Below are 24,874 nucleotides of genomic sequence, written 5' to 3'. Positions count from 1 at the left end.
TTAATGTTGAGTTTATCAATTAATTCCAAAACCTCCTCTAGTGACACTTCAATCTGTGACAGTTCCTCAGATTTGTCACCTACAAAAGCCAGCTCAGGTTTGGGAACCTCCCTAACATCCTCAGCCGTGAAGACTGAAGCAAAGAATCCATTTAGTTTCTCCGCAATGACTTTATCGTCTTTAAGCGCTCCTTTTGTATTTCGATCGTCAAGGGGCCCCACTGGTTGTTTAGCAGGCTTCCTGCTTCTGATGTACTTAAAAAACATTTTGTTATTATCTTTGGAGTTTTTGGCTAGCCGTTCTTCAAACTCCTCTTTGGCTTTTCTTATTACACTCTTGCACTTAAGTTGGCAGTGTTTGGGCTCTTTTCTATTTGCCTAGCTAGGATTTGACTTCCACTTTTTAAAGGAAGTCTTTTTATCTCTCACTGCTTCTTTTACATGGTTGTTAAGCCACGGTGGCTCTTTTTTAGTTCTTTTACTGTGTTTCCTAATTTGGGGTATACATTGAAGTTGGGCCTCTATTATGGTGTCTTTAAAAAGGGCCCATGCAACTTGCAGGGATTTCACTTTAGTCACTGTACCTTTTAACTTTTAACTAACCCCCTCATTTTTGTATAGTTCCCTCTTTTGATATTAAATGCCACAGTGTCGGGCTGTTGAGGTGTTCTTCCCACCACAGGGATGTTGAATGCTATTGTATTATGGTCACTATTTCCAAGCGGTCCTGCTATAGTTACCTCTTGGACCAGCTCCTGCGCTCCACTCAGGATTAAATCTAGAGTTGCCTCTCCCCTTGTGGGTTCCCGTACCAGCTGCTCTATTTAAAGTATCGAGAAATTTTATCTCTGCATTTCATCCTGATGGGAGCTCTAGGTATCGGAGTAACGCTTTAGGTACCCGAAATAACAGCAGAGATTTAATTTATGGCATGCAATCACTGTATTTCTCATTTACACAATTCACAAAAGACCCTGCAGGTAAAACTTAACGTCTAACCTGGTTTTCAGTTTGGAACTGCTACTTTAACCTTTTGAGTGCAACACATAGAATATACACTCAGGTAACAAACAATGAAGTGGTTGAGAAAATGGTAATCTGGTTTTCTCAAACACTGATAATGATGAAAAATGTCTGAGGGCATTGTAGAGTAAGTCAGCTGATTATCAGTTGACCCAGAAACATCTGAGAGAGTCTGTGGAGAGCAGGCAGATCAATTTCACTTTCATCCAGTTTCTCAGTTTTCAAATTAAATGTAACCAGTCAAAAACAGCCCCAGCAGTTCTTAGAATTGGAAATTGATTTGGTGCATTCCGTTTTATTCTTATCAGAGTCAGGGTATAGTGAAGAGATTGGCAATGGTTCCATTCAGATTTCTGGCATCAAGATTATATTCAGGAAAGCAAAGACCAGCATCTATGGGCTCCACTGACAAGAAATTCCCTACGTTTGAAGTGTTTAATCACTGGTAGGAATCAGTGATTGACATATTTCGAATCTGAAAATCTTCTGTTAGCAAGGGAGGTCTAAAATAAAGCAGGGTAAAATATTACTTACAGTGCAATTCTTGAGGTGACAAAGATTTAGAAAAACAAGATGAAGTGCTAACTCAAAATGTCACATCAGCCAATGAGGAAAGGAAAACGTTGAAGACAGAAAAAGAGAATGCTGTGGAAGCTACTTGGAATGAAGCAGTCAGACTTCAAATAAAACAAGATTGTGAAATGTTTCAATGCTTAAGGGAGATTTATCTCCCACATAAGAAGAATCTTTTTATGAACAGTGTGCAATGAAAAGAACTGAGCAGATTTTGAAAATTAATATTAAACTGTATAATTGTAGCTAAGCACACAGAAACTTAAGCACCGTGCCAGGTTTCCTGCCTTAAAATTACAATTTCAGAGAAGTATAGACTATTAGGCAGTTTTAAAACATCCTGCAAGTCAACAAAATCTCTCTCGGGCTTATCTCATCTATCACTAAAGTAACTAGGTGCTGAAATAATTTGTCCAATTTTAAGTTTTTAATAAGCCAATAACAAAACATACCTCTGCCACTTCTTTCTGAAAAGTCAAAGTCATCTGAGTTCTGCCATAAACAAAAGGTCCATCTCTATTGGAAACATTTTCAAGCCACCTGATGATCAGAGGAGTTGAAACACTGAACGGCAGATTTCCAATGATATGCACATTTGGTGGATCTATAAAATTTGAAAAGAAATCTTTTGTAAAGATAGATAAGTGGGGTAGGGTGAAAGGCTGTGGTTTTGTGGAACACTGAACACGTTCTACAATTAGAGAGCGCTGTATAGTTTGGAAGGCCTCCACCTCAGCAGAAGGGGGACTAATCTCCTTGGGGACAGGCTGGCTAGAGTAGTCAGGAGAGAATTAAATTAATAGCAAAAGGGGAGGGTACAAATGAGGAAGATATGAGCCCTCAGAACAAAATCAAGTTGTTAAGAACAAAATTTATTCAAGAAACCAAAGAATGTAAACAAAGAAAAATATTGAATTGCCTATACACTATGCTAGGAGTCTAGGTAACAAACAAGGGAAACAGAAAATGCTCATTTATGAGCATAAATATGATCTAGCTGGTATTACTGAAACCTGGTGGGATGATTCACATGATTGGAATGTTAAATCAATGGTTACGACCTATTTAGGAAGGATGAAATGGGAAAAGTGGGAGTGGAACTATGTAAAAAGTGGCACTACTTATTTCCACGTCCCTAATAACGCAGAAGAAAATTATCTTGAATGTTTATAGCTCAATGTCCTAAAAGATAAAGCACAAGATGGCATAGTAGTCGATGACTGCTACAGACCACCACATCATACTGGGGAACAGGATGACTGCCTGCTTATGCATTCATCTATAATATGTAGGAACAAAAACTGTTATCATGAGGGACTTCAATTTGAGTGACATATCCTGGCCAAAAGAGTGTATGCTTCCCAGGATCGCATTAACAGAAGAATATTGAATAGGAGAGGTTATTTTACTTCTGTTTTTGGCACTGGTGTAAGTGCTGCTGAAATACTGTGTCTAGTTCTGGTAACCACAATTCAAGAAGGAGGTGGATAAATTGGAGAGGGTTCAGTGCAGGAGAATGATTAAAGGATTAGAAAACATGCCTTACAGTGACAGATTTACGGAGCTCAATCTAGGTAGCTTAACAAAGAGAAGGTTCAAGGGCGCCTTGATTACAATCTAAGTACCTTCAATCTAGCAGAGACAGATATAACACAAACCAATGGCTGGAAGTTGAAGCTAGACAAATTCAGATGAGAAATAAAGCATAAATGTAAGGTCAGAGTAATTAACCACTGGAACAATTTACCAAGGGTCTAGGCGGAGTCTCCATTACTAACAATGTTTAAATCAAGATTGGATGTTTTTCTAAAAGATATGCTCTAGGAATTATTTTGGGGAAATTCTATGGCCTGTCCTATAGAGTAGGTCAGACTAGATAATCACAATTGTCCCTTCCAACCTTAGAATCTACGAAGCTATAATCTAATGCATCTTCACAGAATTTGCACAGAAACAGTTTTACCCTTATTCTTCTTTTCATATGCAATAAACAATTCTGGGTACTTTCTAACATCCATCCTGAGTATGAGGTTTAGGAAAGATCAGTAAAATTATATACTGGTTTACATGAAAATCTGATGCCACCTTTGATAAAAAGGTCTGTATAGAGGATTACTTTATCATTATGAAAAAACAGTAAATGGCAGGTCAACAATTAACATACAATTCACTTATACATCTGAAATGACAGCTGACAAAAACAGTTTTAACAGATAGAACAATATATAGTTTCGCAAAGGTTCAAAGGGAGGTTTCATCAAGTTTGAAAGCACTATTTTCAAATCCCAGGATGGTATAGGATTTTTTATTGAAAGATATTAATTATGAAGACCTTTAAGAACCTCTTAACTACTTTAAGAGTATAAACTAATGTGCTATCCACAGATACATGGTATGCTGATATGGCTGAGAAGTGAACCTTCACTTAAGATAGGGCAAATATTTAAATATATAATTGAATGCTGTACATAATCTATACCATACATAGAAACACACACAAAAATCTTTTCCATTTATTACTCACACATATGAGACTCTTTCCTTGAATTTAACAGTATGTTTTGCACCTCTAATGAAAAAGACTTTTCTAACAGTTGGAGAGTCTTATTCCATCTGCCATTAAATGGAGAGACTAAAAATCCTGGTGACAGACAATCCCTTGTCGTAGCATCACCAAGTCTGGTACTAATGGTAGAGATTTAATTAACCCTCCAGAGAGGTGAATTAAATCTGTTTTCTGGCCCATGATGATGGTATTCAAATTACCCTAGCTTTGTCTTGATTCATTTTATCAATTTTTGAATATGGGGAAATGCATATGAGGCCTTAACCCCAAATTATCAGAGACGCATCAATATTGAGCACCTATCTTTCCTTGCTCTTGAGCAAGCCTTCTGACACTTCCTGTTGTTGCTGGATACAAAAAGATTACAGGATTGCCCCACAACCTGAAGAGGTGTGTTACCACTTTGTCTTTCTATCGGTGCATGGGAGAGGTCAACCTGCTCAGGTGAGCTACAAAAGGTATTTTGTTCCTCCAACACATAAATTGCCATTGGGTGAACATCTTCTATACATCAGTCTCAAAGATGTGTTGCCTCTATGCACAATGGCAGCGAAATGAGCCCTACCTTCCTTGTTTAGAGCAGGGGTTCTCAAACTGGGGGTTGGGACCCCTCAGGGGGTCATGAGGTTATTACACGGGGGTTGCGAGCTGTCACCTCTACCCCAAACCCCGCTTTGCATCCAGCATTTATAATGGTGTTAAATATATAAAGTTTTTTTAATTTATGGGGGGGTTGCACTCAGAGGCTTGCTGTGTGAAAGGGGTCACCAGTACAAAAGTCTGAGAACCACTGGTTTAGAGAATATAATACTGTCATATTCTCTGTCCCCTCCTGAACTACCCTGGGTCTGACCTGAGGTAGAAATTCATTTAGAGCCAACTTAATAGTTCTCACTTCTGAGATATTGATATTGTGACAGCTCCAAACCAGTGGGGTACAGGAGTCTGGTAGAGGGCAAATATACTGGTCACTGGATGAGTAGTTTTCTGTTCCCTGAGTGACCAGAGCAGGGGCTGCACTAGTGTAATCAGGAACCTGCTAAAACCAATTAAGGCAGACAGGCTGATTAGAACACCTGCAGCCAATCAAGACAGGCTAATCAAGGCACCTGGGTTTAAAAAGGAGCTCACTCCAGTCAGGCCAGAGGAGAGGAAGTGCATGTGAGGAGTTGGAAGCAAGAAACTGAGGCTATGGCTATATTTGCACTTCAAAGCGCTGCCGCGGCAGCGCTTTGAAGCGCTAAGTGTAGTCAAAGCGCGAGCGCTGGGAGAGAGCTCTCCCAGCGCTGTCCGTACTCCACCTCCCTGTGGGGGAATAACGTACAGCGCTGGGAGCCGCGCTCCCAGCGCTGGGGCTTTGACCACACTGGCGCTTTGCAGCGCCGCAATTTGCAGCGCTGGAGAGGGTGTGTTTTCACACCCTGCTGCAGCGCTGCAAATTTGCAAGTGTAGCCATGGCCACTGAGAGTGAGAGGGTGTGCTGCTGGAGGACTAAGGAGTACAAGCGTTATCAGACACCAGGAGGAAGTTCCTGTGGTGAGGATAAAGAAGGTGTTTGGAGGAGGCCATGGGGAAGTAGCCCAGGGAGTTGTAGCTGTTGTGCAGCTGCTACAGGAGGCACTATAGACAGCTGCAATCCACAGGGCCCTGGGCTGGAACCCAGAGTAGAGGGCGGGCCCAGGTTCCCCCCAAACCTCCCAACTCCTGATCAGACACAGGAGGAGTTGACCCCGACTGTGGGGAAGATCACTGAGGTGAGCAAATCTGCCAATAAGCGCAGGACCCACCAAGGTAGAGGAGGAACTTTGTCACAATATGTATATTATTTCCCTTGACCAGTGACCTCTCACTAACAGATTGCTGGGTTTTTTTTAAAATGGGCCCCCATCCCAATGGCATAGTGAGAGAGATTAATATATCCTTAATTACATTTAGAGTACATGCCCACCACATAATTGTTTTTAACACCTGCTGTGGAATTACCAATTTGTGATGCATATTTTGTCTAACCCTGGTCTGTCATTTCTTGCTAACCAGGGTTGCAGGCCTCTCATCCATTTTATGGGGTCACTAATGTGGCTGACGCTAAGAGATCTAGTAGCCCCAGGGGGAGGAAAAGAGCAACAACTGTTTTGGGAACTGCAGAAGAAAATGTATAGATAATTTTATTTGTATAGACCTTTTTTCTGGGATCAAAGTCTTTTGCTACAGTTGAGTCCCATATGGCCACTATGAAAGGGATTCTTTGAGTTGGATTCAGGAATAATTTTCCTGAATTTATGCATAGTCCAGATTGGCAAAAAGTAAATATCTGTTTTATGTGTAAGAGGATTTCTTCCCTTCATAATGTTTTTATTAATCAGTCACCCTGGTAAGGATATACATAAATCCCATTTCTTTAGATATGCTCTCCCTACAGCTAGGGATTTTGTAAACACCCTCAGACCTGTCACTAAATAGAAAGAGACCTGTACTGAAAGTGGTCCTCTCCTACTAGGAAACTTGGCTATTTCTGATTAAATGGTTTTATTGAAATATGGAAATACATGTCTTAAAACCAGGGCTACAAACCAATCCTGAAGGAAAAAAAAGAAGGTTACAGATATGTGGAAGTGGAAACTTTTTTATAAAGGTGTTTAATTGTCTGAGATCTAGAATAGGACAAAGGCAACTTTTTTTGGAATTAGAAAATAATGCAAATAAAACTCTCTCCCTTTGTATTCATGAGGCATGTCTATCACTCCAATAATAATAAAGACTGCACCTCCTCTCTGAGCAAACAGAGTTGAACCAGATCCCACTCAAGGAGGAAGAGTTGGGTTGTTGGGAGAAAGGACTTTTAACTGTATCAAATAACTGCATGCAGTAATCTCTAGAACTCACCTGTCTGATGTTATTAATCTCTACTGATGGTAAAGACAAGCAGTCTCCAAAAAGAGGGGCAAAAGTGTCTAACAGGACTGATGTCACCTGTGTAACTTCAAAAGAATAGCACAGATGATAAGATTTCCCTTTATTATTATGAGGCTTAAATTACCTCTTTTCTTGTTGTTTTTGTAAGGAATGATGTTGAGGCTGGTAGTAACTCCTTCTTTGAGGCAAGGCATTGACAAAAGGTTGATACTACGTTGGTACCTGAAGAGAGGAACCAAAGTTGTTTTTTTTGTGTGTATTTAAAAAAAAAATCACAACCTAGAGGTCTACCTGTAGCCCTGACGTTCTTCATTTTCTCAAGATTTTATTCAATTTTCAACTTTGTCTCTAGAGGAAGATCAACACATGCCTTCTAGAGTAACAATTGAAGATATTCCCTAGCTAATGCATCTGAAGACTCAAATGCTGCTCTCAACTGATATTTAGCAACATTCTGTCCGTCCAGCAAAACAGAATTAACTAATCTTCTATGCATCTTTGGTACAGCATTGACAACAATGACATTTTCCCCCATAAGTGATGCTGATATCTAGCCATGACAGCGTCATAACTCCACATAGCAACACTTTTCTGAGGGAACTAGTAGTCTGTCAAACTTTTTCGACAAAGGCTGAGCAGATAAGGGAGTATTCCAGACTATTTTTGTTCATTAAGACCTTCCTTCCAATAAGGGGAACCTTTAACTGGTAGCTTCCCCTGAAATACTGAAAACAGGGTGATATTTCTCAACAGAAACAGAGAGAATATTTAATGTCTTTGTCATGCAATCCACCAACTCATGGAATAACACATCCTCTGACGGCAACGATGCTGAAGCGTACACCACATTCTCCTCTGGCGAAGGTATACCTCCTTCTGGATCTGATTCTCAAATTTCTGATAATTCTTCCTCTTCTGAGCAAATCTCTTACCACTATAGGAAATCTATCAGGACCTAGATGCCTTGTCTGATTCATATACTTCAGATCCAATACTTCAATGTCATCTCGGTACCAAATACAGGAAGGTCCATTCCCATACACTGTACATCTTGTTAAGGTGAAGGAGACAGCCAGTGCCAGAAGTCTATACTCTGATTTGATTGGAAATTAGGGCTGCTGATTAAAGGCAGTTAACTCATGTGATTAATTTTTTTGAGTTAATTGTGATTAATCTCAATGATAAATAGAATACCAATTAAAATGTATTAAATATTTTGGATGTTTTCCTACATTTCAAATATACTGATTTAAATTACAAACACAGAATACAAAGTGTACAGTGCTCACTTTATTTTTTATTACAAATATTTGCACTGTAAAAAAAACAAAATAGTATTTTCAATTCACCTCATACAAGTACTGTAGTGCAATCTCTTTATCATGAAAGTGCAATTTACAAATGTAGAATTGTGTACCAAAAACCCCTGCATTCAAAAATAAAACAATGTAAAACTTTAGAGCCTACAAGTCCAATCAGTTCTACTTCTTGTTTGTTTACATTTACGGGAGATAATGCTGCCCATGTTTTAATTACAATGTCATCTGAAAGTAAGAACAGGCTTTTATTTTTATTTATTTTTTTAAAATATCAGGGTTGGAAGGGACCTCAGGAGATCATCTAGTCCAACTCCCTGCTCAAAGCAGGACCAATCCCCAAACAGATTTTTACCCCAGTTCCCTAAATGGCCCCCTCAAGGATTGAACTCACAACCCTGGGTTTAGCAGGCCAATGCTCAAACCACTGAGGTATCCCTCCCCTGTTATAGCTGGCATTGCTATAACATGAAAAATATGGCAGAATGTGGGTAAAACAGAGCAGGAGACATACAATTCTCCCCCAAGGAGTTCAGTCACAGATTTAATTAGCGCATTTTTTTTTTAACATACCTCATCAGTATGGAAGCAAGTCCTCTAGAATGGTAGTTGAGCTAAAGATTCATATGCCTCTTCATGCTTCATCTGGCACATAAATACCTTGCAACACCACCTATATCTGTGCCATGAGAACACCTGTTCTCACTTCCAGGGGACATTGTAATTAAGACATGGGCAGCATTATCTCACATACATAAACAAACTTGTTTCTCTGAGCAACTGGCTGAACAAGAAGTAGGACTTAGTGGACTTGTAGGCTCTAAAGTTTTACATTGTTTTGGTTTTGAAGGCACTTATGTAACCAAAAAACCCTACATTTGTAAGTTGCACTTTCATGATAAAGAGATTGCACTACAGTACTTGTATGAGGTGAATTGAAAAATACTATTTTTTTACAGTGCAAATATTTGTAATAAAAATATAAAGTGAGCACTGTACACTGTACAATTCTGTGTTGTAATTGTAATCAATATATTTGAAAATGTAGAAAGCATCCAAAAATATGTAAACAGGCTAGATCCTTGAGCTCAATGGGTAGTGATCAACAGCTCAATGTCTAGTTGGCAGCCAGTATCAAGCAGAGTGCTCCAGGGGTCAGTTTTGGGGATGGTTTTGTTCACATCTTTATTAATAATCTGGATTTTTGGATGGAGTGCACCCTCAGCAAGTTTGTGGATGACACTAAGCTGGGGGGGAGAGGTAGAGACGCTGGAGGGTAGGTATAGGGTCCAGAATGACCTAGACAAATTGGAGGATTGGGCCCCAAAAAAAAAACCTGATGAGGTTCAACAAGCACAAGTGCAGAGTCCTGCACTTAGGATGGAAGAATCCCATGCACTGCTACAGGCTTGGGACTGACTGGCTAAGCTGGGAAAGGACCTGAAGATTACAGTGAACGAGAAGCTGGATATGAGTCAACAGTGTGCCCTTGTTGCCAAGAAGGCTAATGGCATAACAGCTGCATTAGTAGGAGCATTGCCAGCAGATGGAGGCAAGTGATTAGTCCCTTGTAGTCGGCACTGGTGAGGCCACATCTAGAGTACTGCGTCCAGTTTTGGGCCCCCCACTACAGAAAGGATGTGGACAAATTGGAGAGAGTCCAGCAGAGGGCAATGAAAATTATTAGGGGGCTGGGGCACATGACTTATGAGGAGAAGCTGCGGGAACTGGGCTTATTTAGCCTGCAGAAGAGAAGTGAGGGGGGATTTGATAGCACCCTTCAATTACCCGAAGGGGAGTTCCAAAGAGGATGGAACTAGGCTGTTCTCAGTGGTGGCAGCTGACAGAACAAGGATCAATGTTCTCAAGTTGCAGTGGGGGAGGTCTAGGTTATATATTAGGAAAACCTATTTTACTAGGAGGGTGGTGAAGCACTGGAATAGATTACCTAGGGGATTCCACCACCTCCCATCATTAGAGGTTTTTAAGGCCCAGCTTGACAAAGCCCTGGCTGAAATGATTTAGTTGGGGTTGGCCCTCCTTTGAGTGGGGGGCTGGACTAGATGACTTCCTGAAGTCTCTTCCAACCCTAATCTTCTATGATGCTATGAAATAAATGGTATTCTATTAACAGTGTGATTAATCAAGATTAATTTTTTTTAATCGCTGACAGCCCTATTAGAAATATCTTTGTCCATACATATACAAAGCAAATGAATGAAGTTGCTTATAATATTCTTTCTCTGGATCCAACCCTTGACCTGTTCCTATTCTCCGATCTGATGGCATTCTTCTAGGATGAATAAAGGAGAGTGGAGAAAAAAATCTATTCTGGAAACCCAGAAGTCTTTGGAGGTGGGAGTAGTGGAAAAATCTTGACTTCAGCTCTTCTTCTCCCTGGGAAAGTACCTAAACTGAATCAGTTCCAACAGAATGTTTGGTGCCTGCTCAACTGAGACACGTGTTAATCGCCGATGGAGCAGGAGACGGTTCCAATTGATGAACCTGTGCTGTAACTATTATTCATTGCAGTGCCATGCTGGAACTAGCTACTGGAACCTTATCTTGCCCCTACATCAACAGTTTCTTAGCTCTTACCTTTGGAACAAGATCATAGATTAGCTCTGGAAACAGGAGCCGACACCACAAGAATTTTCCTCTTCACATCCTTCCCACTTCTGGGGTCTTTAGCACTGGGTGCCAAGGTGGAGGTTTTATCCTTCTTCCCTCCCAACTCACTCAGAACTGATGCTGGTCCCTGAGACTTATTTGAACTTTGTACTTGCTCCGTTCAGGATGGTTTTTGCTGACAGCACTTGTAATAAAATCACCCAAAGTCGGTTCTCTCTCTCCTTTTTGGCCCATGCTGTAAAAATTGAGCAAATCAAACTTTTTGAAGGGGAGTGTCCCTCACCCCAAATATGCGAGGCATCTAGCATGCACACTTGACACCAGAAACACTGTCGGACATGACATACGTCTTTTAAAACTGGTATTTTTATTCTTTGCTTCTGCCATCTCCATACTGAAGAATTACAATTAACTTAATCTAATAGTAAACTATCAACCATTGAACAAACTACTAATTCTAACTATAAAAATTAACAACTAGCTAATAAGCTACAGACCCAGAAACACTCCAGAGCAGTTCCTCATCCGTTCAGCTGTTGGAGTTGGAAGGAACTGAGGCAGCTGGAACTTTTATACTCTCGCTCTGGAATAGCTGATGCTCACTGAGAGGTGGAATTAGGGAAGCGTGTGAGTGCTCCAATAACTACTACTAGCTAGAATTCCACCATTCAACCTGCCCCAAATAGTGTATCCACACAAGTGTGACTATTCAAAGAGCACTAGAAAGAATGTGCCACTGTTTCCTCCATGCTGAAGAACTTATCCCTGATATCGTTTCTGTGGCTGAGTCCAAAGATTCAAATCCTGAAGGGCCCTGTACAAACCCTATAAAACTGCAGTAACATGCATCAAATCTGCAGAGAGAGAGAATCTGAACCTCCACCCATGTTACAGAGCTCCCTTGCAGTAACAGGGTCTTCCAGCAAACTGAAGAAAATGAAGCCTTGATATTGTATGGGTACATTTAAAAAAAACAAACATGGCAGCAAGTCTTAGAGGCCAGGTCTACAGACTTGGGCTTGCAGGGCTGACGCTACTACACTAAAGATAGTCATGCCAATGTCCTCACTCGGGCTCTGAAACAGGGGGAGGGGAAAAGGTTTCAGATCCTAAGCTCCTAACCAAGTGGGAACAACTACAGAGTTATGTTTAACACTGTAGCGTGTGAGCCAGAGGCTTTGAGACTTGTTGGGTTTTGTTTTTGCAGAATCACTATATGCTACACATGTCAATAAGTAATAAAGCCATTTTTATACAACAGTAAAATGCAAACAAAAAATTGGATTTAATTCACATTTCGTATAATGTAATTCTCTAGTTTGATTCACAAATAATAGAAAGTGGCACTTGTTGAATTGTCAGTGATTTACATTTTATTTTCACAGACCAACACCAGAGGAAGTAATTAAAAGAAGAAATAGGATTCTTAAATGCATCAGTTCTAGAAAGGTATATTTTAAATATTCAGCTCCATCCTCATATACACATTTGCGCATACCAAATGTTTTATTAAATTCCCTACGACATGGGAAGATGCAATACACCTGGGAATTTTCCAGATAAAGTTAACAGAATATGTTTCCTTTGTATCTCAAATTAGAAAAAAAAATGCTTAATGTTTTTCTGGCATCCACCAGATGCTATGTCTATCGCTAGCTAAGAAATCAGGTTTTGGAAAAGACGACTAAACTTACCTGTAAGTTTATCTAGTAGTGTGATATGGTCTTAGGAGACCAGGTGAAATCCAGTCATACAAAAACCCCAAAATTTGATAAAAAGCTATGATTAGACTTTATACTTTCCCAGTATGCAAGGTTGAAGGGTCAGCAATAAGAAAAACAATCTTTCAATATACTTCAAGTACCACAAATGTTTCCAAGTTTCAAAGAGGATTCTACAAGAATCTTCAGTGGGGTTACAACAGAATTTAATAAATGGTGGCTTATCACGCAAAAGCAGGAGGATGGGGGGGAATAAAAGAATATGTGCACTATGTGTTTTACTTCTGTGCTCCTCAGAAACTTTTTTTTTCCACAATGACAACATCCTGAGGCTAGTACTTGCAAAAGTACCAATCATTTTAAATTATACCAATTCAGCATCTTTGCCTTAGGGCTTGTCTACACTTAAAAGGCTCAGCTGCACCAACCTAGTGCTTCAGTAAAGACACTACCTACACCAACAGGAGAGCTTCTCCTCCCCAAGAGGAGTAGCTATGGTCAGGGGAGAAGCCCTACCATTGACACGGTGCTGTCTACAACAGGAGTTAGGTTGGTGTAACTGCACTGCTATGGGGTTTGGATTTTCCACTTCCCTAAGCAACAGTTATACCCACATAAGTTGCTAGTGTATACCAACTCTCAGACAATGTAGGAAATAGGTGATTTCATTTTTTGTTTTTCTTTTGGATGAAAGAAAATTAGCCTCTCTAATTTTACCTTTCAGGAGAAATCACTTTGAAAGGTTAACTATTAACAGCTAAAATGTAAATTAGGGTGAGGATAGTCAACTGCTATCCACCAAAAGGGATCAAAACCCATGTGTGTAGATGAAGTGAGAAGAAATGGAACTCATGACGAAGAACACCAGGTACCTTGTCAAACAAGCTAATTTTCATAGTAACTGTTCAGAGGAAACAACAAATGTACTGAAAGCAGATACTAACCATCTTCCCACTTCTTTTGAAGGTGTTTTGGAAAAGCTCTCTCCATCTTGTATGTCAAAATGTCCCCATGAACAATGTGCACTTTCCCCGGAACTGCTTCAGACAGCATCTGTTTGTCAGCCAGCAAGCAAGCAGAATTAGTCTATTTAGCACCAATAAAATCTGGTAAACTTTTAAACATACTGAGCCATAATCATCCTTGGCTTCAGTGGAGTTACACTAGGCATGAATCTGGTCCTATATTTTTATCCTCACATACATGTAGTAGTAAAACAGAATAATTATCTTTTAGGTCTGGGCACATTATAAATAAAAGATGAACAAAATGTACATTTCCATGCAAAAAAGTTATACACACAAAAACCCAAACAGGTCTGATCCTATAAACCTACTATTCACTACTTGTGAGAGTAAAGGATTACAGGATTGAGAGTTTAGATCTAATACAAATAATTAAAGACTTAAGTATTTTGAAGCCTGGAATGAACACAGATTATTAAAATATATTGGAGAAAATTCTCAGATGTCAATACAACTTATTTGTGCTTCAAACATGCAAACTCATATAAGGCTTGATTCTGCAAAATGCTGAGCACTCTGGCCTGATCAAGCAAAACACATTATTAGTTCCACTCAAATCAATGGCACTATTCACACACTTAAAGTGAAGTACATGCTTAAGTGTTGTGCAGGATCAGGCTAAAGGATTTAACACCTTGCAGGATCAAGTTTATAATGCAAATCTATACAGCCATGAAAGAAGGAGTTCTGTACAGAAACAAACTAGTGGAGAAGAGAATGTTTACAGAAAAATTAATGTACTTTGAAATTTTCAGTGCTCTGCTCCCTTTCTTTTTATTATTAGAGATATCTATTATTAAGGGCTTGTCTAGACAAACAGCTAGTGTGTGGCAAGCCGGGGGTGTAAATCTACAGTGCATTAGCATGCCACCCAGTCTATGGGGACCTTGCTCATTTGCACAAAAAGTCCCCTAGTGCACACTGATATACTCCCATTTCAAAGTGGAGTAGATCAAAATGCACTAGGGAATTGTAAATGTGCACTAACAGGGTCCACATGAACAGCTAGTGAGCAGCATGCTACTGCACTGTAGATTTACATCTCAGCTTGGCATGCACTAACCGTTCATCTAGACAAGCCCTTAGGGTTTTTTTGTTTGTTTTGTTTTCTAAGTAATTAGATTTTCCCTCTGGGTCATCTACTGCTGCTTGACCCTGCATTGATTCATACTGCTTCATTTAAGCCATTAGTGTATTTGAAATTATGTCTTCACTGTAGGATCAAACAGGCAGAGAAATAGTCTTAGAGACAGCAAACCATAATATTAAATCACAAACACTGGGAGTAAGCACACACAGTAAGAAACATGTGAAAGATACACTGATGTGTTTTAATCTGATAGTTGCAATGTTTTTCCCCCAAAGTACCCTATTGATTATTTATGGAGCAAATCAATTTTTATATTTACCAAGTATCTGGGGAAGATTTTTTTAAATTATTTTTAAAGCAGATTAGGAAAAACCAGATGGACAATGAAAAAAGCAATTTTGGTTTGTGTGTGTGAAAATTCAAACCTATGTTATAAACAGTTAAATGTTTTGAATTTAATCAGTGAAAAAAGGAAACTGATTTTTGTGGCAGCTTAGATTTATTACTCCAACTCATTTCAGCATCATAATGTGCATATTCAATTTCAATCATGCAGCTTCACTCAGGGATTTGGACAGGATGAAAAAAGTTTTAAAATTTCACCTCTATACTGCTTAATGGAAAACCAACATTGTCAGCTTTCTGAATCAAAGGAAACTGCTGCTTTCCAGGAATGTTCATGGACATACAGAATTCAAGTAGAGATTTAAATTCCATGCAGGGGGTACTGAAACAGAGTTTAACTCTTAAAAAAAAAAAAAAGTCCCCATCTCTTTGAAACACAATTAGTTTCAACTAGAGAGAAAAAAAATCTAACATGAAACAAGTCTGGAATTTTAATACAAACCAATTTAAGAGTAGATGTCATCACTGCAGCAGTAGTTTAGCTACCTATAAGTAGTTTATCTGCCTTGATTTGTTAATTTTTACTGTGAAGGGTGCCATCCAAGGATGCAAATTAATGTAATAAGATCCATGGAGTAAGTAAATAGTACCAAACAAAGCAGACAGATGTCTATACAAATGATAGGCAGTGATCATACGTGAAATTGTTTTTTAATGGTGGGTTTCGCTGTCAAGAAGGGTCTTTAGGTTTTTTTAAATGACTATAGTTTGCATAATTTAAAAATTCATTAGCATATTAGAGACAGAAGAACAGAACCTTAGACTGGTTTTTCTTTTTGTCAGCAGTAAAAGTATTAAAAAGTAAATAGGTATAAGTAATGAATTAGAAAAAATAAAATGTGTTTTTTCAGATGCAACTTCATGTCTTAATAGCCAGTTATTACCTATTGCCCTTTAATTTTCACTACACTAGTAAATTCCACTGCATTTTATGAAATCTGTTGGCATAAAATTGCAACAAAACATTGCTAATTTGAACTAATGACTGGAAGACCCATTGTGAATTAATGCATTTTAGGGCAAATCCTGCATCCATCAAGGGTCCTCTGGCAGCAGAACTAATGAGGGTCCACAAACTTCTAGGCACAAAGAACTGGGGAAAGATAGAGTCAGAGGCTTTGTCACTGCAGTTCCTCTTGCCCTCCACCTTGCATCTGAGGGGGTATAAAGGCACTCATGGATACTTCCACCAATAGGCTGAATTCGCCACCATTGAAGAGTTCTGCAGTCATTCCATTGCTCAGCCTGAGGGGAAAAATCTTACCTCTGCCCCTTTTATAAACCTGCCTAGCCAAGTTATCAGGTTGTATGCCAGCATGAGGCTATGACCCTTTGAGAATGAAATATAGAGAAATTTACAGGAATCCCCTGACCAAATACACCTCTACCCCAATATAACATGACCCGATATAACACGAATTCGGATATAATGCGGTAAAGCAGAGCTCCGGGTGGGTGGGGCTGTGCACTCCGGTGGATCAAAGCAAGTTCGATATAATGAGGTTTCACCTATAACGCAGTAAGATTTTTTGGCTCCCAAGGACAGCGTTATATCAAGATAGAGGTGTATGTGCACAATAATTCACCACGGGCTGGCATACAAGGTCTCTACCAAAAGCCAGTAGTCCACTGATCATCATGATCATTGTGAAATGTATGTACAAATATTTAAGAAATTATGTATCTATACTGGAAATTGTGTTCTTAAAGCCTTGACGTTAAAGGCAGATTACCTGGTGACCTGTCTTAGACAGGTTCTGTTCAGGCAGGGCAAAGGAGACGCTTATCTCTACATCTGGTCACTGTGTATTGTGTGCCTCATAATGTAAGTCTATTTGCATACTAAGCCACCAACTAATCAAGACTGCCAAACTGACTAGAGATCACCAAATCTACAGGAAGGAACACACTGCAGGAGAGTGTTCAGTTTATGACTAAGATGAAAGGATTCATCCGGTCTATCAAAAGAATGCAGAGAGACACACTGTATCCTTCACTGAGGAGAGAAGTTGACAAAATGACCTGTTTCATGAAAAAGGGATCACAGCCTGCCTGGCTGACAAATGCTGGAGAACAATATTGCAAAACATGAAAGTAACTAGTTAAATATGTCTAGGTTCTAGAATGCAAATTATGATTTTATTTTATATGCATTCATTTATTTCCAATACTTGTACTTGCTATCGCTTAAATCTCTATACTTTGTTAAATAAACTTACTTGTTTTCACTATAAACGTTTCTAAATGCGGTTTATTAAGCGGCGGAGTGATCTGAGGTGTAATTCCTAAGCTGAGATGTATTTTCCCTTTGAGAGCAGTGGATCTGGAAATACAGCGAATGTTCAGTGGAACGACTGCTGGACGCTGCAGAGGGACATTCAAAGGGCTTGAGGGTTGAAGCATGTCTACTGCTAACCTGCAGCAGGGCAGCAGAGCTTGAGCTGGCAGAGGTGGCATGCTTCTACTGCCTGTAGCCCAGGGAGTTGACCCCCAGCAGGCAAAGACCAGGCTTCCTCACAGTAAAGGTAGGTGGTAGCGAGGTGCCTCACAACCCTGGGTACTCCTGGGAAGTGTGTCAGCCACAGACCCCTACTTCAATATTATGAAGCAAACATCATGGGAAAGCCTGAAAAGAACTTAGTAAAAATGCAGAATGTTTTAAATGTCACTGGTTTCACACATGGTAAAAGATTCTTCTAAATAACAGCCCCCAATTGTTATTTTAATATATGGCATTTTCTGCTGTTCAAATCCCAGACCCTTTATGTACAACTATTCTAGATTGAAACAGAGAACTTTCAGTGAAAAACCAGAAAAAACAAAGAGGTTATGACCCACATCAAAGAGACTCATTCTGTAATTTATCATCATCTTATCTGGAAAATAAAGCTCAAAACCAAATTTAATACTAATGGATGCAAGATACTGCTTGTTTATTCACACCCACTCTTACTCAAGATCTCCAGTATACTGAATAGCCTGCCAAAAGCATATGAACGTCTGCTGTGAGGGGGTCGCTAACGAAAAACAGTGACTCACTCAGAGTTGTATATATGTCAATAATAATAATAGGAGATATACCAATCTTCTAGAACTGGAAGGGACCTCGAAAGGTCATCGAGTTCAGCCCTCTGCCTTCACTAGCAGGACCAAGTACTGATTTTTGCCCCAGATCCCTAAGTGGCCCCCTCAAGGACTGAACTCACAACCCTGGGTTTAGCAGGCCAATGCTCAAACCACTGAGTTATCCCACAAAGTGTCCAAGATACTTTGTTGAAGGATCCTAGAAGCGGTGCTTCTATTTAGAGGAATCTGCTTCAGCAGTAGTTTTTGAAAGCCAAACAAAAATGTTCCAGCTAATTCAAGCAATTATCCGATAAGACATGCACAGAGAATTAATTACATCATATCCTTTCTTACTTGGTTCAAATAATGGTGATTTACAAGTCAATTATGAGATTCAAATGTATTAACTGGCGGATAATGTTTACATTCAATAATCCTAATGGATGCAGTTATAACAATTGTATCAGGATGATACTAACTACAACAGTTTTTGCAAAGACAGCATGGGTCTGCAACTGTTTCAACTGTATTTTCCACTCCATGCATCTGATGAAGTGGGTTATAGCCCACGAAAGCTTATGCCCAAATAAATTTGTTAGTCCATAAGGTACCTTAAGGACTCCTTGTTGTTTTTGCTGATACAGACTAACATGGCTACCCCTCTGAAACCTGTTTCATCTGAGTGGGGCCGCAGCATTATTATCCTTTGTTTGGACTGAAGAAATGATTTTCACAAAAAGAGATTAGAAGTACAAAAATGTCATTATATCAATCTGGTGAAAAAGATCTGATCAGATAAAGGTGTTTGAGATGGACTATAAACTATTTTAAATCTCAAAACCTTGAAAGGATTTCTATATAAATTGGTATAGCAGTATTCTTCCAATTAATGAGTAATACATCCAACCAAACATAATAAAATAGATTAATGTACTCCATTCTGCCAACATAGATTAAACTAAACAACGGACCTCTAGGAAAGAAGCAGAAAACACTGCAAATATTTCTGATACAAGTTGTTTTAGAGCAAGGAGTACTTTTTTCAATTGTTCAGATCAAAATAGGAAATCCAATTTTTTTAAAAGCAATGATCCAACCTGAAGCCAGCAATAGTTTAGGACTCCTCTGATAATTTTTTTAAAAGTAATTTAACTTCTTGAATGTTTAAACATATATTAATTATAAAAAACAATTTATTTCCCAATTGATACCTGCAGTCCTGGAATAAATCGAGTATCTTTTTCAACTAACAGGAGTTGAGCAACATCAGCATTGAGAATGGATCTTGTAATTCCTCCTGGCCCAGGGCCCACCTCACAGACATGGGCATCTTTCAGCTTGCCAGCCTGTCTCACTATCTTATCTGTAAGTCACAAAGCACATACAAAGCTTTTATTTTGCAAGGCACTGAGCTCACCAACATCAGTGTAGTTTGTGTTTCTACAGTAAACAATGAGTTTATCACAGAAGAGACAAACAATGGCATCTCCTGGTTAAATGAGAAGAGTACTGTTTTTTATGGAGCCTGCTAGACAGCACAGAATTCAGTTTCAGAAACTCATAACCAAACAGAGAGCTTGCACAGTCCGGTGCTTAATGTATTTTGTTAATTACAGAATCTATTAAAAAAAGATAGACAAATAATTTTCTCCTTGCAAATAGGAAATTCAATTCTCTCTCCGGCAGGTAACCTCTGACATCTCTGTAGAGTCTGCGCATTTAAAGGGAAATGCCATTACACTGAGGCAGTTCCAAAGAAATATAAAATGAACAAGGCTAAAGAGGAGCAGCCTGGGGATTACGGTATCTAGGAAGCAGAGCTATTTGAGATAAGAGATTGGGGAAGCCCGGAACAAGAAGTAGGAAAGACTAGGGCAAAACAGAGCAGAGTTGGTTGTGGACAGCTAAATGTTAAAGGAGTGGGAAGAAGAGAAATCTGTACAAAAGGAGGTGGAGAAAAGCAGGGTCAGACAGTAGAAGAACACAAGGAGTGGTTAAAAAAAATAAAGTGGCATGCAAAGCAGAACCACTTCAACAGAAGAAGCTGAGCAAGACCCAGACATGAATAGCCAGTAGGTTGACAGGGCACCCAGCAGGTAGCAGACCACGGTTCAAGTCCCTGCTCCACATCAGGCAGTGTGAGAATTTGAACCCGGTTCTCCCATATCCTAGATGTGTATTCAGCCTCTATGCTATTGGATATAAGGGGACACAGGCATCACAACCACCTTCTTTGCTTTATGCAAGGCCTGATCTACCAGATGCATCTTACAGTCAAAGCACGCAGGGGATGCCTATCTTGTGAATCCTGCTGGGGCTCAGGTGTGAATTAGACACAAAGCTGCTCGATGGTATGAGGACTGAGGTGGCTGTGTGGATGATAGGGTTGCCAACCTTCCCAGATTGGCTCAGAGTCTACCAGAACCGGCCTCAATCGCCCGGTGACTATTAAAAGGAATCCGGGAGATCTTAATAGGTCAAATGTCTGACCGGCGGCACAGTGGGGCTAAGACAGGCTCCCTACCTGCCCTGGCTCTGTGCAGCTCATGTCTGGCTCCGAGGCGCAGGGGCGGCCAGGGGGTCTCTGCACACTGCTCCCAAGCACTGAGTCCACAGCTCCCATTGGCCAGGAACTGCAGCCAATGGGAGCAGTGGGAGGAGTGCCTGCATGCAGGGGCAGCACAAGGAGCCACCTGGCTGCCCCTGAGCCTAGGAGACAGCCACTTATAGGCGCTGCCGGAGGTAAGCACCGTCCTTCCGGAGCCCGCACCCTCAGCCCCTCCCACACCCCAACCCCAACCCCCTGCCCCAGCCCTGAGCTCTCTCTGCACCCAAACTCCTTCCTGGAGCCCATATCCCCTCACGCACCTTAATCCCCTGCACTGATCCCGCTTCTGCACCCCAAACCTCTCATCTACGGCCCCACCCCAGAGCCCTCACCCCCTCCAGCACCCTAACCCTCTGCCCCAGCCCAGATTTCCCTTCTACACTCTGAACCCCTCATTTCTGGCCCAACCCCAGAGCCCACACCCCCAGACGGAGCCCTCACTCCATCCTGCAGTTCAACCCCCTGCCCCAGCCCAGTGAAAGCAGGTGGGGGTGGGGGCGAGCGAGGGACGAGGCCTCGGAGAGGAAGCAGGGCAGGGATGTGATCTCAGGGAAAGGGCGGGGGCAAGAGTGTTTGGATTTGTGTGCTTAGAAAGCTGGCAACCCTAGTGCATGCCCACCAGCAGAAATTTAGATGCCCAGGGAACGTTACCAGTGGAGTCTTAGGTACATAGGCAATTTAAGCACCTATAAAGTTAGGTGACAGCTGAGCTAGGGTTTTGAGGATTTAAATTTTGGACTTAGGCCCCGAAAATGGCAGTTGGGCACCTAAGTCCCCTCTTGCGAATCTCACCTTTAAGGCTTGTCCACATATACAGTTGTTCCTGATTGACTCCACATGTTCCTGTTTCTCATAACTATTTTTATTGCACCCTACCTTAATCTGAGTTAACTTTCAAGTGTAGAAAAGCCCTTGGGGGTTTCACACCCACACTGTGCAACTATTGCATAGTAGAACCATCTCTAGGTCAGCAGAGAAGGAGCAACACAGTTTGGAGTCAGCAGCATAAGTGATGTGAACTGTGGCTGAAATGAAGCTGGAGAAAAATCTGACCAGTATAATACAATAAGCTCAGAAAAACCAGGACACTCCCAGTAAACTAGGGCATATGGCCTTCCTAGTCAAAGCACATGCTAGGATAATAAACAAATGCAGTACTTCATACCCTGCACAAATATGACCCTCAGAGTATCTCATTTTTGAGGAAAACATAGAAGCTATCTAATTGCCTCCCACCATTCCCTAATATTCTCTGGTAAGCTCTGAGGGGGCATTAGTATTTTTTAAATAGGCACTGGACACAGCTCCATAATTAAGATGGAGTTGAATTTTGCATTTACATAAGAAAAATCAATTTTCTGTTATATATAAATACAGTGTAAACCCTTCCCCCAATACAGCATTTAATCTGCATACAAAATTACATTTCTGAGCATTTACAGATAAATGTATTGAGTTAAAATATATTTTTTTAAGTGTACCAGTGTTGTTGTGAGGAAGACAAGAGTCCCCATGCAAATAAATGTAGATAGAACTTAAATTTTGGAGAAAATGAATAGGCAGTTTATGATTAAAAATTTTAAAAGATGCAAGATAAAAAATGTCCTACCTGTCAATCTCAGATCCAGGAGAAAATTCTGGGATAGCTGCTTTTGTGCTCGGAGATTAAACAGTTTAATAATCTCTCTAACAGTTGGCAGAGGTGGTAGACGGAAAGCAGCCATCTTTCCTGAAGCAGCCATTGGCCAAGACTGTTAACTCTTGCTCCTAAAAAACAGGGAAAGAAGGGACTAGGGGTAATCAGGTGTACCATAGGGCAGAATTAAATATGTAAGAAACAGAATGGAATGAAGTAATACTCAAAATATTTACTTATTCTGATTTTATCAAATGAACCTATTGCTTTAGAAGCATATACACCTCTATCCCGATATAACGTGACCGAATATAACACAAATTCGGATATAACGCGGTAAAGCAGTGCTCCAGGGGGAGGGGTAGGCAGGGCTGCACACTCCAGTGGATCAAAGCAAGTTCGATATAACGCGGTTTCACCTATAACATGGTAAGATTTTTTGGTTCCCGAGGACAGCGTTATATTGGGGTAGAGGTGTATTAAAAATACACAAGATTTACAACCTAAGGTCCTAATCTTGCAAACACATATGAATGTGCTTAATTTTAAGCACATGAGCAGTTTCATTTACTTTAATCTACTCACACTTTAAAATTAGGTATTGTGTGCAGGAGGCAGCACTAGAATCATAAATACTGGGCTGGTCAGACAACAGATGTAAAATGAACCCCCCATGCCTCCAAAAATAGTTAACAGTCCTGTATTTTGATGATTAATTCTAGCCTTTTTTAAACTAAAAAGGGGAAAGTCAAATGTACAAATGTACAAAAGTTGAACACTGTCAATTATTTAATTACATTAATTTCCCCAATAAAAGAAAAACTATTTCCTCTTTTCCCTGAAACATCAAGTTTGGTGATAAGAGAGACAAAGGAGGAAGAAAGCCTAAGTGCCATTTTCCACAATGTTGCCCACACTTTTTGATCCTTTGACTTTTTTCTAAACTCTGACCCTCTGGATGATGGAGAAAAGGTGCCCCCTTTTCAGACCCATTCCCCTAGCTCAAGGGTTACTTCATCCTGATCCGAGTAGCTTTGGAGACAAGAGGTCCTATTATGCAATGGTCCATTTGGATGCAAACAGCTTTCTATTTAGAGCAAAGTATATCCTATAGCTCAGCGATTCTCAAACTGTTGGTTAGGACTCCAAAGTGGATTGCGAGTTCATTTTAATGGGATCACCAAGGCTGGCATTAGCCTCATTAGGGTCCAGGGCAGAAAGCTGAAGCCAAAGGGCTTTGTCCCCACAGGCCTTGGACTCAAGCTTAGAGACTTGGGGTTTCTGCTCTGGTACCCAGTGAGTCTAATGCCAGCGTTGCAAAGCCCAAGCCCCACCACGGGAGGGATAAAGAGCAAGCCCGAGCAACGTAGCTTTGTGGGGCCACCTGTGGCATTGGGGGGGGGGGGGTCGTGCAGTCATTTTGTTGTCAGAAAGCTATCGCACTGCAACAAACTTGAGACCCACTGCAAGCTTAATGAGAGCTGCAGCCTCCATAGGTCACTGCTCCCGGCGTACAGAGGCGGGCCCTGACCTGCACCAGCGTGTGCAGCTCTTAATAATACTTGGCATTTCCAGGAGCTCAACCACTGACAAGCCCCATTTTCCAATTAGCCCAGCGCTGCCAACCGGCCTGGGAACTTCTAAGGGGGCGAGTGAAACCACCCGCAAGGCCCCACGGGTCTCACCCCGCTTCCCTCTGCGGAGGGCTCTGCTCCCGCCTCCGCCCCCAAGATTCACACACCCGGCGGAGGCCCGGGCAGCGCCGTTTTGTATCACGACAACTCTCCCGCCGCCGGCAGGGGCGGGGGGGGGGGGGCGCAGCCAGGCCGCCGTGAGGCTGGGCAGGTCTGACCGCCCCGCCTCCCCCATCACACCGTAGAGTCCCCGCCGCGCAGAGGCGTTGCGCATGCGCAAAGCGCACACGGGAGGGGGAGATGGGCGAAGCTGCCCGCGCGTAACTTACCGGTAGAGCCGTTGTCGCGCGGAGGCTCGGAGCGCAGCCGAGCGGGAACACGCGCGCGAGAGTCAGGCGACCGCTGGCGGGTTCTTTTAAGTGTAACTTTATTAGCGCGTTAATCAATAACAACAGCCACGCGGCGCAGTGACCCGGATATGGAGGCAAGCTAACCGGAAACAGAATTTCGGCGCCCAATCTGGCAATCGATGGGGAGGGGAGGTGTCTCCCCATAGCGCATGCGCCTCGCCGTCAACCTCAACGGTTACACTCCGCCTTCCCGGGTCTGGATAGGGTCTCACATGCGTCGTCTCCCTACGGAGAGGAAGGGGGTCTTAGAGCGCATGC

At 41.2% G+C, this 24,874-nt stretch overlaps 1 protein-coding gene across 7 annotated transcripts in view; it reads right to left on the bottom strand.

Moving 5' to 3' along the window:
* Window positions 1-24,874, bottom strand: part of TFB1M (transcription factor B1, mitochondrial) — a 60,702-nt gene that overhangs the window by 25,925 nt on the left and 9,903 nt on the right. For 2 of the 7 annotated variants that reach the window (XM_039528224.1, XM_039528225.1), the window contains 5 exons: window positions 24,536-24,841; window positions 22,546-22,703; window positions 19,540-19,691; window positions 13,687-13,795; window positions 2,048-2,199 (listed from right to left, as the gene is read on the bottom strand). In XM_039528224.1, coding sequence (XP_039384158.1) covers window positions 2,048-2,199; window positions 13,687-13,795; window positions 19,540-19,691; window positions 22,546-22,678 — 546 coding nt within the window. In that variant the 5' untranslated portion in view covers window positions 22,679-22,703; window positions 24,536-24,841. Of the gene's footprint in view, window positions 1-2,047; window positions 2,200-13,686; window positions 13,796-17,481; window positions 17,627-17,678; window positions 17,899-19,539; window positions 19,692-22,545; window positions 22,704-24,257; window positions 24,378-24,535; window positions 24,842-24,874 lie in introns of those variants that run through there. The other 5 variants (XM_039528227.1, XM_039528228.1, XM_039528226.1 and 2 more) reach the window with 5 other exon arrangements.

This window comes from Mauremys reevesii, linkage group 3, assembly GCF_016161935.1.
Source record: "Mauremys reevesii isolate NIE-2019 linkage group 3, ASM1616193v1, whole genome shotgun sequence".
NCBI classification, from domain to species: Eukaryota; Metazoa; Chordata; order Testudines; family Geoemydidae; genus Mauremys; species Mauremys reevesii.
This window is presented reverse-complemented; position numbering and strand designations above follow the sequence as displayed.